The following is a 13693-nucleotide window of genomic DNA, read 5'->3' on the forward strand; positions in this document are numbered from 1 at the left end:
CAGAAAACAATTTTTAATTACTGATATTTTATTCAACAACCATAAAAAGTCTACTAACTTCAATCATTTTCAATAATTCTAAATTAAATATAAATTGATAAAAAGAAAATTAATTTTATTATAAAAAAGCGTGGGATGCTTGATATAGATTGTTGTAAATATATCAACAGTAGGTATCTATTTTAAAAAGTATTATTATTTATTGACAATGAGGGCATGGTCGTTATTAAATACAGGTTGATCTAAGTGATATATAGAAAACTCTCTTTTTCGCTGACAATATAGCCATTTATATTTTAACGGAATGCCTTTCGAATTATGAAATTCTTCATTCACATTCCAAAAAATATAACAATGAACAACCTATCAGGCGAGCATCGTTTGATATCATTGAATGATATTATAATTTTTGATAATTAGTACATAATAACATATTCAGGGAAGTACCAAATTGACCTAAAAGAACAGCCGGATAATTGTGAATTTATTAAAAAGGAAGCAGGTTATATATTAGTTATCTCATTTTTTCTAAAGATATAAACTGATATAGATTTACCAATGTCTTGTTGACCACAAGAGGTCCGCCTGAATCTCCAAAGCAAACGCCTTTTTTGTCTGTTCCTGCAGTACAGATGTTTGAATCTATAATGTCCTTGAACGTTTCATTACACACAGCGTTTGTTATAATGCGAACATTGACATATCGCAATACTTCTTTGCCATCGGTGGTAGGATCATAATCGTCTCCCCAACCACTTGCTATTGCCTCTGATCCCGCGAAACTATTCGAAACGTCAGCTCTACTGGGAAGTGCAATTAATTGAACGTAGCCTGCAAGGATTGAATCATATTTGGTAAAAATAGCAAACAGAAGTCGCAAAATTTATAGATACGTATAGGTACACGCTCATAGGAAACAGAACGGATCCAACAAATAAAAAACAATTGTGTGGTTTTATGAAACCACGATGCATGTGAAACTTTTCGGATTGTAGGCATTTAACTGTAAATTTTCAGAAAATTATTCGATTTAGGGTATTAAAGTTAAAAACGCGTTCTTAATCTTATCTTAATGATTGAAAAGTGGAAATGATAATGGGAAATCAATAGTAAACCAGACATTCAACTATAAATTTTAATATCAATCTGCGTATGAGAGTACGAAATACATAATAAATACAATCATTCCGATGATAGACCCATGTTAAAAACTGAGAACAATATTTATTTAAATCATTGAATCATTTTAAACTTCAGTTACTGTATCAATAATTTCATTTTCGCTTTGAGTTTCACAATCTATAAATGAAATTGTCATGCACCTGCACGAATGTGTGAGAATATAAATGCTACACGGTTAGTTCATGCGAGCCATGAGCGCCGCCATATTGGCCTTGGCTGCTCTGCCGAGCGCCTTTCAGTTTTATCCCTACTCCGCGACCGGCTGTAATGCGACTTGATATAGATTGTTGTAAATATATCAACAGTAGGTATCTATTTTAAAAAGTATTATTATTTATTGACAATGAGGGCATGGTCGTTATTAAATACAGGTTGATCTAAGTGATATATAGAAAACTCTCTTTTTCGCTGACAATATAGCCATTTATATTTTAACGGAATGCCTTTCGAATTATGAAATTCTTCATTCACATTCCAAAAAATATAACAATGAACAACCTATCAGGCGAGCATCGTTTGATATCATTGAATGATATTATAATTTTTGATAATTAGTACATAATAACATATTCAGGGAAGTACCAAATTGACCTAAAAGAACAGCCGGATAATTGTGAATTTATTAAAAAGGAAGCAGGTTATATATTAGTTATCTCATTTTTTCTAAAGATATAAACTGATATAGATTTACCAATGTCTTGTTGACCACAAGAGGTCCGCCTGAATCTCCAAAGCAAACGCCTTTTTTGTCTGTTCCTGCAGTACAGATGTTTGAATCTATAATGTCCTTGAACGTTTCATTACACACAGCGTTTGTTATAATGCGAACATTGACATATCGCAATACTTCTTTGCCATCGGTGGTAGGATCATAATCGTCTCCCCAACCACTTGCTATTGCCTCTGATCCCGCGAAACTATTCGAAACGTCAGCTCTACTGGGAAGTGCAATTAATTGAACGTAGCCTGCAAGGATTGAATCATATTTGGTAAAAATAGCAAACAGAAGTCGCAAAATTTATAGATACGTATAGGTACACGCTCATAGGAAACAGAACGGATCCAACAAATAAAAAACAATTGTGTGGTTTTATGAAACCACGATGCATGTGAAACTTTTCGGATTGTAGGCATTTAACTGTAAATTTTCAGAAAATTATTCGATTTAGGGTATTAAAGTTAAAAACGCGTTCTTAATCTTATCTTAATGATTGAAAAGTGGAAATGATAATGGGAAATCAATAGTAAACCAGACATTCAACTATAAATTTTAATATCAATCTGCGTATGAGAGTACGAAATACATAATAAATACAATCATTCCGATGATAGACGCATGTTAAAAAATGAGAACAATATTTATTTAAATCATTGAATCATTTTGAACTTCAGTTATTCTATCAATAATTTCATCTTCGCTTTGAGTTTCACAATCTATAAATGAAATTGTCATGCACCTGCACGAATGTGTGAGAATATAAATGCTACACGGTTAGTTCATGCGAGCCATGAGCGCCGCCATATTGGCCTTGGCTACTCTGTCGAGAGCCTTTTAGTTTCCCCTACTGCGCGGCNCAATAGTAAACCAGACATTCAACTATAAATTTTAATATCAATCTGCGTATGAGAGTACGAAATACATAATAAATACAATCATTCCGATGATAGACCCATGTTAAAAACTGAGAACAATATTTATTTAAATCATTGAATCATTTTAAACTTCAGTTACTGTATCAATAATTTCATTTTCGCTTTGAGTTTCACAATCTATAAATGAAATTGTCATGCACCTGCACGAATGTGTGAGAATATAAATGCTACACGGTTAGTTCATGCGAGCCATGAGCGCCGCCATATTGGCCTTGGCTACTCTGTCGAGAGCCTTTTAGTTTCCCCTACTGCGCGGCCAGCTGTAATGCGACATGCGATAAATGGACGAAAAAATTTGAGACGATGTAATAAAAGTTTCACTTTAACAAGTGCGAAAATTCAATTACTAAAGTTGCTTCATTACGATGACTTTAAAAACGCAACTTCTTGAAGCTTCCCCATACGTACCTAATAGAAAGCAAATAGATATTACATAGCTGGAAAAAGTCTGAATGAAGTCCATTAAAATTGCCAATCGTATGGTTTAACTTTTACATTAACTTATTATAAGTTTGGTAATTCTTTACTAGATATAACTAATATTTAGGACAAAGTAAATTAGTAGTAGAGATAGCTACGATTGATTTTTGCTGGTGTTGGAAGATAGACGACGCCTATATCATTTACTAGTGTTTCATTATTAAACTGTTCATGTATCTTGTAAGTGGTAGTTGGAATTGTTTGCTGGGTTGGTTCAGTTTCAAGAAGCTTATGTTTCCCCAGTATCACTTCTAACGACAACATGCTGATAAAAGAAGTAAAATGTAATAAATTATGACGATAACAATTAAGCGCAAATGTCTTACCCATCATCTAAACAATGCGCAACTGTTAGCACATATCTCGTGGTGATAAGAGATGCTCCACATGAACTAGATGATCCATTGAAAATCATTCTCAAAACGGCCTAAAATAATAAAACAATTCTACCGAAACGTCTGCTAATGAGATTACGTGTGCCTATTTTCATCGTATACGCGGGCGCGGCGAAATTATGTAGTTCATGAGTACTGTCTTATCCTACCGCAATGCTATGACCTTAAGCAATCAACCAATCTTCGGTAGGTACATTTAAAATTAATAAAAAGAATCTACAACTCACCATGGGGAGGTGGCCGCATACAAGTTCCAATCCATCCACCTACTTGCCTTATAACTTACTAATTTCGTGCAGCATATTTTTTGAAGTAATACTTCTTTGGGCTCGATGAAAGTAAACTCTCAAGGCCATGAAACGACACGTTTTGGAACGTTTCGTCTTGCGGCGCGATAGGCTATGAGTATAGAAGGGCGCGCATGCGCATATCGTTATTACAGTCAGCTGTTAGTGACCAGCATCTCATATTTTATAGTATACTGTATATTCACTTACTGTAGTGCTAAATTAATTTTTTGGTTATATGTATTATAACTGCATACACTTTAAACTTCAGTTATTCTATCAATAATTTCATCTTCCCTTTGAGCTTCACAGTCTATACATGTAATTGTCATGCACTTGCACGAATGTGTGAGAATATAAATGCTACACGGTTAGTTCATGCGAGCCGTGGGCACCGCCATATTGGCCTTGGCTGCTCTGACCAGCGCCTTTCACTTTTACCCCTACTCCGCGACCGGCTGTAATGCGACATGCAATAAATGGACGAAAAAAATTGAGGCGATGTAACAAAACATTCACTTTTACAAGTTTCAAAATTTTGAGCCTCCCGGGACCAAATAAAATGTATGTTACTAATATCCATATCTCGTGGGGGATGTAATAGATATAAATCACAACTTTTCCACGCTAGCCATATTTGATATTAAAGAAAAGACTTTTCGGCCCATCCTATCGCGTATGCCAGCCAAATAATCTAACTTTTGACATTTGTCAACTGTTGTGTGGCGGAATTGTACACTACAGATTACTTTTCCGCCGCGCTGACACAAATTAGCAAACGACGTACCATTTCTAAATAAAGATATTACAATATATTGTAGACTGACAATTTATCGCGAAATAGGCCGCGCCAAATTTTCATGTCTCTTAAATATTAGGTACCTCAGTCCTTTTAAATTTCGTCCCTTAAAACCGTTACATTCCTTTACAATTTCAAATCTCCTAACCGTTACATCTTATCCTTATCCCAATCCCACAAATTTGGATGTTTAGAATTTGAAAGTAAATGATCTATGAGGTACAGTGTCACCCACGGAAAAGCAAAAATAATTGATTGATAACTTATTTAATTATATATTTATTTATAATTATTTCTTCCTAAAACCGAACCCATGATGGATACTTTATAATGTCATATACACGGAGCTGACTAACACTAATTTTGGTCAATATTGTAAATATTTTCAATACTTACCACGTATGGTAAGGAGTTTGGAACAGCTTCATTTCCTCCCACGATCCTTGTATCTTCAAAGGATGCAGGCTGATTGAGTCGTCTGAAAGTTATTTCGCGAGACAAATTTCTAGTTACGTGAGCCTGCCAAGAACGGAAAAAAGTCAATTTAGAATTGATCTAGACTTACAAATTAATCTCAGTATTTTACCGTAACTAAGGAAAATACGATGAAAATTAACACAATCTCCTTCATTTCTGCCTATGACACAAATACTGTACCGATTTTGGTTGAAACTCGGTTTATAACGTTATCTTAAAAGTACTTCTGTTGATAAAATCTTCGAACTGTATCGGTATGATAAACGATATATTCTCAAATCTTTCAGGTGAATATGTTAATGTTAATGCTGATGAAGAGATTAAGGTGATGATTTAAGGATTTTGTAGTTGTTATAAATTAGCAAAAAGGATCATTCTTAAACTATTTAAACTCTCAATTCTGTTTCGGTATATTTAAGAAAGAGAGATTTTGTTTTCGAAGATTACTTAAGAACAAAGAACATTACCCATGTACATGAATGAATGGAAGAGAATATTAGTTAGTATTTCTAAACGAATTAAAACAGTTTGAAACATTATATGATAAAAAATACAAGAATAGGTTATTATAAAATAACAGTTTATGACTAAATGATTTTGTAATAATTTCATATGACATTGTTGAAAATATAGTTACTATAATATATTATTAAATATGTATCTATTGACGATTGAATTGAATATTAACAAATTAATACTAGGCCGAGCTTCATTTATTTACTGATATTACTAAATAAATAATGTTCTACCTGGTCTTTACTCAGTCTAAGGAAGTGTTTAGTGCTTTAAATATGTCTTATAGGTTGAATACTATTGTAAAATAATTTTTAAATCATATATAGTTGGATATAGTCACGCAGTAACAAGAGCCTGGCTATACGGTTTGTAGCGGGCTATTTTATCCTCTAGTGAGGCTGGCGCAATTATGCAAATATGAGAAATATAATTGTAAGAGGAACCTTTTTTTTCTTTTAAAATTTTATTAATTATATTATATTCTTATTTACGAATAAATTGCTAAATTAAGCTTGCCGTTAAACGACTATGTAAGTTTCTCGGTCGCGGGAAGGTTATTTTACTCATATCGTACCTGTATGTATACGTGTGTGTGCTTGTTGATTATTACTGAAAAAAAGAAAGCCCTTTATTAAAAATTATTTGTGTACTTTTAATATAGTTAAACGGGTGTGGTCTTTAAGTGTTTTGGTTCTACAAGTTCTGGTGAGTTATTACTGAGTACTTTTTGCATGTTTTTATACCCTCATTTTATAGGGAAGAAATTATTGTTTTTGTTTTACTTGTACGGATTTATTTTTATATCACACGGTAGGTATTTATAATGCTTATATGCTCGTCACTTTAAGCTAATCTAGTAAACAACTAAGCAAAATTTCGTAACATTATTATTATGGGAATTATCGTCACAATTAGTAACAATTGGAAAAGCATTTATCATAATTGTAACGTGTTTTTCGTAATTGTTGTAGATCGCTGGATTTTATCGGGCCACACGTGTCAGCTACTACGGAATGCACTTCACACTATTTATAGTGTTTTTTCTTTGTTTTTTAATTTTTATGCTGATAAACTCCTACGTGATGACTTCAGATAAAATTTAGTAAATTATGTAAAAAATTACATACATGACTTTTAGCTGTGGAATTTAGACACATTTTAATGTAGTAGCATTCTGTCTCTGCATCTCTATCATTCGTTTCTGCGGCCCTTTAAGTATTTCGCTTTTCTTTCTATCTAGCCTATAGCGTGCTTTGTTACAATTTATTTTTTCTCTAAGTCAAGACGTTTTCCATCTTCTCTCTTCTTCATAACCTTAAATTTAAGGTTCGTTTCCATAACTAACAGGTTATAACCGCTGTTTATACTTGCTCCTGCAGCACTTCACTTAATTTTTAGATCTTTGCCTAACAAGAATGTAATGCAGCTAATGTCTCCAGAAAATAACCTAGTATCTTTCACGTATAGCGTCAAATAAAGTACTCGCCACGATTAAATTATGTTTATCACAAAATTATGTTAGTCTATGTCCTCTATCATTTCTATTACCAATTCCAAAGAACCTTTTGTTACACCTTCTGTATCTACAACTGTTAGGTTTTCCTACCCTTTCACTTCTTCTGTATCTGTCTACGTCTTATATTATATTAATGATCTAGAGCCATCCATATTGGGTACAGAAATAATAACAATAATACTTACTTTTAATTCTAACACAGTTAACCACATATTTTTTGTTAATTGTAACAACTATAGGTTCCTTAGAATGTTATCTTAGAGATGTCGTAATAAGTAACATTAGGTACCGTAACATATTTAGGTACCTTAAAAAACATCGACCCAGCTTGATAAAAAATGCTATACCAGAATTTTATCAATAGTAGTAAAGTATTTGTACGATTACATTTTCAAAATTTATACAGTATCTGTGTCACAAATGGAAATGAAGGAAATTGTCTTAATTTTTATTGCGTCTTCCTTAGTTACGGTACAGCAATGAAATGAATATGAATGCATATATCAATTTATTAGTTTATTTTATGTATCCTTTACAGGCGCACGTGGCTACGGATTGGTCTAAAATTATTACTACTCATGAAGCACCTCATCAGCATACATCCTCTGAAGATATAAAGATAGTGGGAGGGCTTGAAGCTGTACCAAACTCTATACCATACCAAGTAAGCATTTCATATACTTGAAATATTTAATGTTTCATTAAAATTAATTTTGGGAGTTAATCAAGGAATATATCAGTTCATTTGTACAAAGAAATAGTCGAAATTATTTTTAAATTAATTCCAAAATTATTTGCGAAATTTAAAGCAGGAAAATTCGAAATGATTGAAATTTGGGTGTAAGATTTAGAGGATCGCTAGACTGCAACATAATAATTTTATTTATTCAGGCCGCTTTAATTCTCTTTTACAAAGAAGAAACGAGGCTCTGTGGTGGATCCCTAATCACCAGAAGATACGTATTAACAGCGGGGCATTGTTTGGTGGATGAGTAAGATATTTGCTTTTAATTGTTACGTTCATATTTTGTTACGTATACTTTCTATTTTTTTTATCAGACTTGTATCGTTATATGTAATTCTGGGGGCGCATAAGTATGGTGAAGATGAACCTACTCAGCAAATCATTTCAACTTCCACATTCAAAGTGCATGAACAGTTTGATGGTGGACCACTAGCGAACGATATAGGCATAGTCCATCTTCCAACACCGGCCAATCTCAATCGTAATTACCTGTACCTATTAATAAGTTACTTTGTTTTAAATATTAATTGTGAATAGTATAGTGAATTACCAAACTTTTTAATTAAAGCAAAAATTAAATCATTCTATAGGAATAAGCAAAGCTTACGACATACGAGGGCAAGGTGAAAAATTCTCGGCCTGACTATGAAAGACTGCGATTTTCGATTAAAACATGATTTTATTTTTCTACATAATTTCCCTTAACTTCAACACACTTGGTCCAGCATTTCTTCAATCTTAGTATTCCTTCCCAGAAGTGAGAGCCTGGAAGGTTGTGAAAATATCCATCTACGACTCTCTGAATGTCTTTATTAGAGGCGAAGTTCTTCCCAGAAACAAATTTCTTCAAGTATGGGAGCAGGTGCATTGTCCTGGTAAAAGATGATTCTCTTCTTCTTTAAGCCAGGCATCTTCTCACAAATTTTAGCTTCCAGCTGTTCAAAAAGGGTGGAGTATTGTTCACTTGCCCTTTTTATGGTAATCAATTAACAGAATCCTTTCTGCATCCCAAAACATACTTACCATAGCCTTTCCGGCAGATACGATCGTCTTCGCTTTCTTTGGCGCTGAACCACCGGCTTCTACCCACTGTTTCGACTGCTGTTTCGTTTCTAGCGTGTAGTGGTGGACTCATGTCTCATCCATGGTAACAAATCTCCACACAAAATAGGTTGGATGCCTGTTGTATCGATCCAAACATTGCTGCGAAAATCGTTTGCGCATTTGCTTTTGATCGGCAGTCAGCAAATGCAGCACCCATCGTTCGCAGAGCTTTTGCATCTCTAATTATTTCTACAAGTTGTTTCGCATCCTTTCTTTGGAAGTCCCTAGGGTCTCACTCACCTTCACTTCATGTGAATTTCTTTAGGGGTTAATGCATCCAAAACGAAGGATTTTACAACCGCACGATATTCAAGTTTATACATTTAAAAAAAACACGCTAAACGTCTACTGCAAAGATTCGTGTGAACAAACTACTTGAGGGAACAAGCTGAAACTTATCATACAGGAAATATAAATTTTCGCCGATTTGACCGTTATCTCTATGTCAGGCCGATAGCTTTTCACCTTACCCTCCTATTTTCCTTTTTTAATGCTTATTCAATCCTACATATGAGAAAGCTGAAAGTAGTTGATATAAAGTTAGAACCCCTTCAGTAGCTTAATTTTCTCATTTGTCATTTTTTGGAGCCCCTATAAGCGTCGCTACCAATGTGTCTATAAATTCTGTGATTTATGTTTGTCATTTTACTAAACGTAATTCAATTTTTCACAGAGTACGTTCAACTGATTGCACTTCCCCGCAGAGCTGACGTTTCGAAAAGTTTCGCAGGATCTGAGGCAGTAGTAAGTGGTTGGGGACGCAATTCTAGTAATGATAACGATGTTAGTAACGTATTACGATATCTCAATGTTCCATTCTGTCAAACGACATGTGTAACGTAGACAGGGTGTCCATTATTTGTACTGGAGGAGCGGGCAGAAAAGGGACTTGCTATGGAGATTCCGGCGGACCTCTTGTGACCAGTGGAAAATTGGTAAATATAAATATCAGTTTAAAGATATTAAATTAGTAAACATGAAAAGAAAATACACATGTGTCAATAACTGTGTAATTGTATATACTCGCCAGGTTGAAACCATTCACTGCCACCCAGTGATGATAGTAGTTTAAGGTAAGGGCGGGATTTGGTTGTGGTGGGTAATGATGTGTAAGGGCAGTGACCGTTATTTCTAACTATTACTTCATAAGAATGTTCATAAATTTTGGAGAATAAAGTAAGTAATTAAGATTCTATAATTCACTAAAAATTTAACATCCCATTGTATCCTAATATGCATTTTTTTCTTTTTTTAGATACCTTTTTCAATAGAATCAACCTATTCCCATCTTTTCATCACATTTTCCCAATACATACCGCAACATTTCCCTTCCGGTTTCACATATTTTGTACAATATTTTCATCCTTCTTCATCCAAAACTTCATCATCATAAGGTCGTCAGTCCTAAGACTGGTTGGACACGCCCCTCCACTCTTTCCTGTCCTGAGCTAATCTTTGCATTTCCCTAACACTAGAACAATCTATATCCTTAACTATTTGCGAACAGTAATCTAATCTAGGTCTACTTCTATCCTTCCTAACATCCGTTTCAGCCTCTAATATGTCTGCGACTAGACCTTCATGCCTGAGAAGGTGTCCTACCATCCTATCTCGCCTATTTCTTATTGACTTCCATAGAATCCTCTATTCTCTTATTTTTTCTAATACCTCTTCATTTCTAACCTTCTATATCCACGGTATCCTCATCATTCGCCTGTAACACCACATTTCGAACGCTTCTAACCTTTTCTTTTCTTGTTTATGTTTCGCACCCGTACACACACATACACCTTTAACAACCATTTTCGAATTTCTAAATTAACTGTTTGCGAACATAGTAGTGACCCGACTCTGCGCTTTCCTCTGCTTTATATCCCTACTACTCCTTCCGACCTGACTAATCTGACTTCCCAGATACCTAAAATCATTTCATCTAATTTTTCGTCTCCTATTCGCTCTTTCCCTCCTATCCTTCCTTTGCATACCAGTATTTGTGTTTACTTTTATTTAATTTCATACAGTACTGTTTTGTCAATACCGCTTCCATAAGTAAGTAATTAATACTGTATAATTGACAGAAAAAAACAAATTTTATCCTAAACATACGTCATCGTAATTCATTTCCATTCTCAACCTTACTACTACAAACATCTCTTTTATTTAATTCAAATAAACTGATATACTATATCCCTGCCAATGCTCCAACATTTAAGTTTTTATGCAATCTATGTATTTTGACTTTTCATTACTTCTCAGATCCTCATCTCATGTCATTTCACTGCCCCCTAACACTTACTCATCTGATATCGGTGGCAGGTGATAAGAGCCCTTCATTTAAAAAATATATTACCGATTTGCCCATTACACATTCCTCTTTCTCTTGCCAAATCACAGAATGAAGAATCTGTCAGAAATCTCTTCATTCCTCTTGCTTGTGATTGTACTGTAGAGATTCGCATTCATTTTTTATTTCTGTGTACCCGTTTTTTCCTACCAAAAGGAAGAAACAGTCGCACAGGAAAATTACCATTAATGTAATAGAATCAACCTGTGATATGCAACAGTATTGTAATTCGTTGTTGCAGGTTGGAATTGTTTCAACGATAGGCGGCTCAAATGGCTGTGAAGCCGGGGATCCATCCATCTATACTAGAGTAACATCTTTTTTAGACTGGATCTCAGCAAACAGTGATGCCGTAATTTCTTAAAGGTTCTTTAAATATCGAAGCAAATGTTAAAAGTAAACTTGAAAATAAACAATTATTATTGAATATATTGTATACATGTGTATACTAGGGATGTATCAGATAGTGATCTTGCCGGGTACTTGATAACCGGGTACCAGGTATTAACTATACTCTCACTAACGTAACGTCTCAAACCACATTAAGTCTCATTCAAAAGGTCGCTTGAACACTAAACCAATAAAAATTTAATTTTTGATTGGTGAAATTTCAACGAAAGAGTTGAGTTGAAACCGTTGTATCTAGCTTATAGGCAATGCCTACATAATACAAACATTGGAAGTCTGCAAGCCGACAAAATCATACTAATAAGTTATCGCCAATTTAAACTTGATATACATATATACCAACATGCGACAGAAATTGTAACAGTTCGGTCATACCTACCAATGTCTTCTTGTTCACGAGATAAAGAATACATAATAACTGTATAGGAATAGCAAATAATTAATTTATTCAAGGACCCAGGAGAACAAATTGCACGATGGTTACAACGACAAAAAGAATACGAGACAACATGGCAACGCAGATGCACTATCCCGGAGACCTTGCATGGAAAACTGCAAACTTTTTTTAATTGCGAAGAAGGGAGAATTGATATCGATCTGTTGTAATCTAATCTGATATCGATCTGTTGTAATCTAATCAGCGTTCAACATGGAAAGATAAGGAATTAGATGAAGACCAGAGGAGAGACGAGTACTTTGACCTAATGATGACATAAAAAGATGCCGAAACTGCAAGACCATCGGGAGCAGATGTAAGCTATCTAAGTAAGACAACGAAAAGTTATTGGGCCCATTAAAATTCCCTAGCCTTGGGTTACGTCATTTTGAGCGTAACGTAAAAAAGTCCAGGTGGAACCAAAAACAAACATCAACTCGTGCTTCCCAAGATTAGAGTTTCAGAATTTTGGTGCTAGAAATGCCTGACGTGCGCAGCTAGTAAGGATCCGATGACGAAAAGGTTTTTAAAGCAATATCTATGACATTCGTTAGATATCTACCTATGCAATAGTCAATCGTTTATGAATAAACATGTAAAATTTACGCACGCATCTGGTATATGATATTGTAATGTTCGTGCGCTATTTATTTCACTGCTATCACTGTCAATTTATTTCTCGATTCACTTCTGCAACGGTTAATTTATTTCCTCTCCCCTCGGCGATCGTCTCTTTCTTTAAATACTTTTTTGTTTACGTTCGGGAACCTTCCGGATAGTTTATTTTTTCTTTGAATTGCTTAACTGCTTTCACAGAACGCAGGTACGACACACACATTTACAAATACGGCGCACATGAAGAAAGGCGCCCGTGGCTAGTAGGCGAATCGATAAGCCGTTCACGCCCACGAGTGGCCGATCGCAAACAAACACACTCGTGCTCGCTAAAATATCATAGATCTACAGAACAAAACAAAAATTAACCATTCTTGAAATATATACAAAAATAATTTTCGCGAAAAGCGGTAAATCCAGCGAGCTCAACCGTCACATGTATGGATGAGTGTAATGTCTGTATTTCCTTATTGTACTATGAATAAAAGTAAATTACGTAAATGTTACAAAGACGTGTACAAAATTTTATCTCGAGATACGATGTGATGGTTTATAGATATACAAATTTAATAAAACACTTCAAAAGTTTGAAGGGCACGCTACAACAGCTGGCACGTGTATTTCCGATAAAATCGAACGAACTATTAAAACAATGTATCAGATAATATTATAAAAAGATATTTTAAAATTACTGGTCAAAAAATCCGTTTAACACTAGAACCGCCGAAGTTGGACA

At 34.5% G+C, this 13693-nt stretch overlaps 2 protein-coding genes across 2 annotated transcripts; one reads left to right on the forward strand and one right to left on the reverse strand.

Annotated features, from left to right (window-relative positions):
* Window positions 1-1816: 1816 nt before the first annotated feature.
* On the reverse strand, window positions 1817-5473 carry LOC108740085 (brachyurin-like). The gene is made up of 5 exons (XM_018474278.1): window positions 5383-5473; window positions 5193-5315; window positions 3642-3742; window positions 3414-3580; window positions 1817-2148 (listed from the first exon to the last, which is right to left on the reverse strand). The coding sequence occupies exons 1-5, from the start codon at window positions 5425-5427 to the stop codon at window positions 1832-1834; spliced, it is 753 nt and encodes a 250-aa protein (XP_018329780.1). The 5' UTR covers window positions 5428-5473; the 3' UTR covers window positions 1817-1831.
* Window positions 5474-7725: 2252 nt separating this feature from the next.
* LOC112906382 (chymotrypsin BI-like) lies at window positions 7726-10207 on the forward strand. Its single transcript, XM_025980366.1, has 6 exons — window positions 7726-7776; window positions 7844-7969; window positions 8197-8297; window positions 8365-8531; window positions 9828-10089; window positions 10185-10207. The coding sequence occupies exons 1-5, from the start codon at window positions 7726-7728 to the stop codon at window positions 9995-9997; spliced, it is 615 nt and encodes a 204-aa protein (XP_025836151.1). The 3' UTR covers window positions 9998-10089; window positions 10185-10207.
* Window positions 10208-13693: the final 3486 nt, after the last annotated feature.

Source organism: Agrilus planipennis, unplaced genomic scaffold (assembly GCF_000699045.2).
Source record: "Agrilus planipennis isolate EAB-ADULT unplaced genomic scaffold, Apla_2.0 scaffold168, whole genome shotgun sequence".
NCBI classification, from domain to species: domain Eukaryota; kingdom Metazoa; phylum Arthropoda; class Insecta; order Coleoptera; family Buprestidae; genus Agrilus; species Agrilus planipennis.

What these genes read in the sequence shown, in the direction of transcription:
- LOC108740085 (XM_018474278.1), bottom strand. Translation starts at nt 5,427, where the DNA reads ATGAAGGAGATTGTGTTAATTTTCATCGTATTTTCCTTAGTTACG. An exon ending in GCGCATTGTTTAGATGATGG is followed by an intron (nt 3,581 to 3,641) that starts GTAAGACATTTG and finishes TTCTTTTATCAG; the next exon opens with CATGTTGTCGTTAGAAGTGA. An exon ending in AACACCAGCAAAAATCAATC is followed by an intron (nt 2,149 to 3,413) that starts GTAGCTATCTCT and finishes CAATCCTTGCAG; the next exon opens with GCTACGTTCAATTAATTGCA.
- LOC112906382 (XM_025980366.1), top strand. Translation starts at nt 7,726, where the DNA reads ATGGAAATGAAGGAAATTGTCTTAATTTTTATTGCGTCTTCCTTAGTT. An exon ending in TTGCGTCTTCCTTAGTTACG is followed by an intron (nt 7,777 to 7,843) that starts GTACAGCAATGA and finishes TATCCTTTACAG; the next exon opens with GCGCACGTGGCTACGGATTG. An exon ending in AACACCGGCCAATCTCAATC is followed by an intron (nt 8,532 to 9,827) that starts GTAATTACCTGT and finishes AATTTTTCACAG; the next exon opens with AGTACGTTCAACTGATTGCA.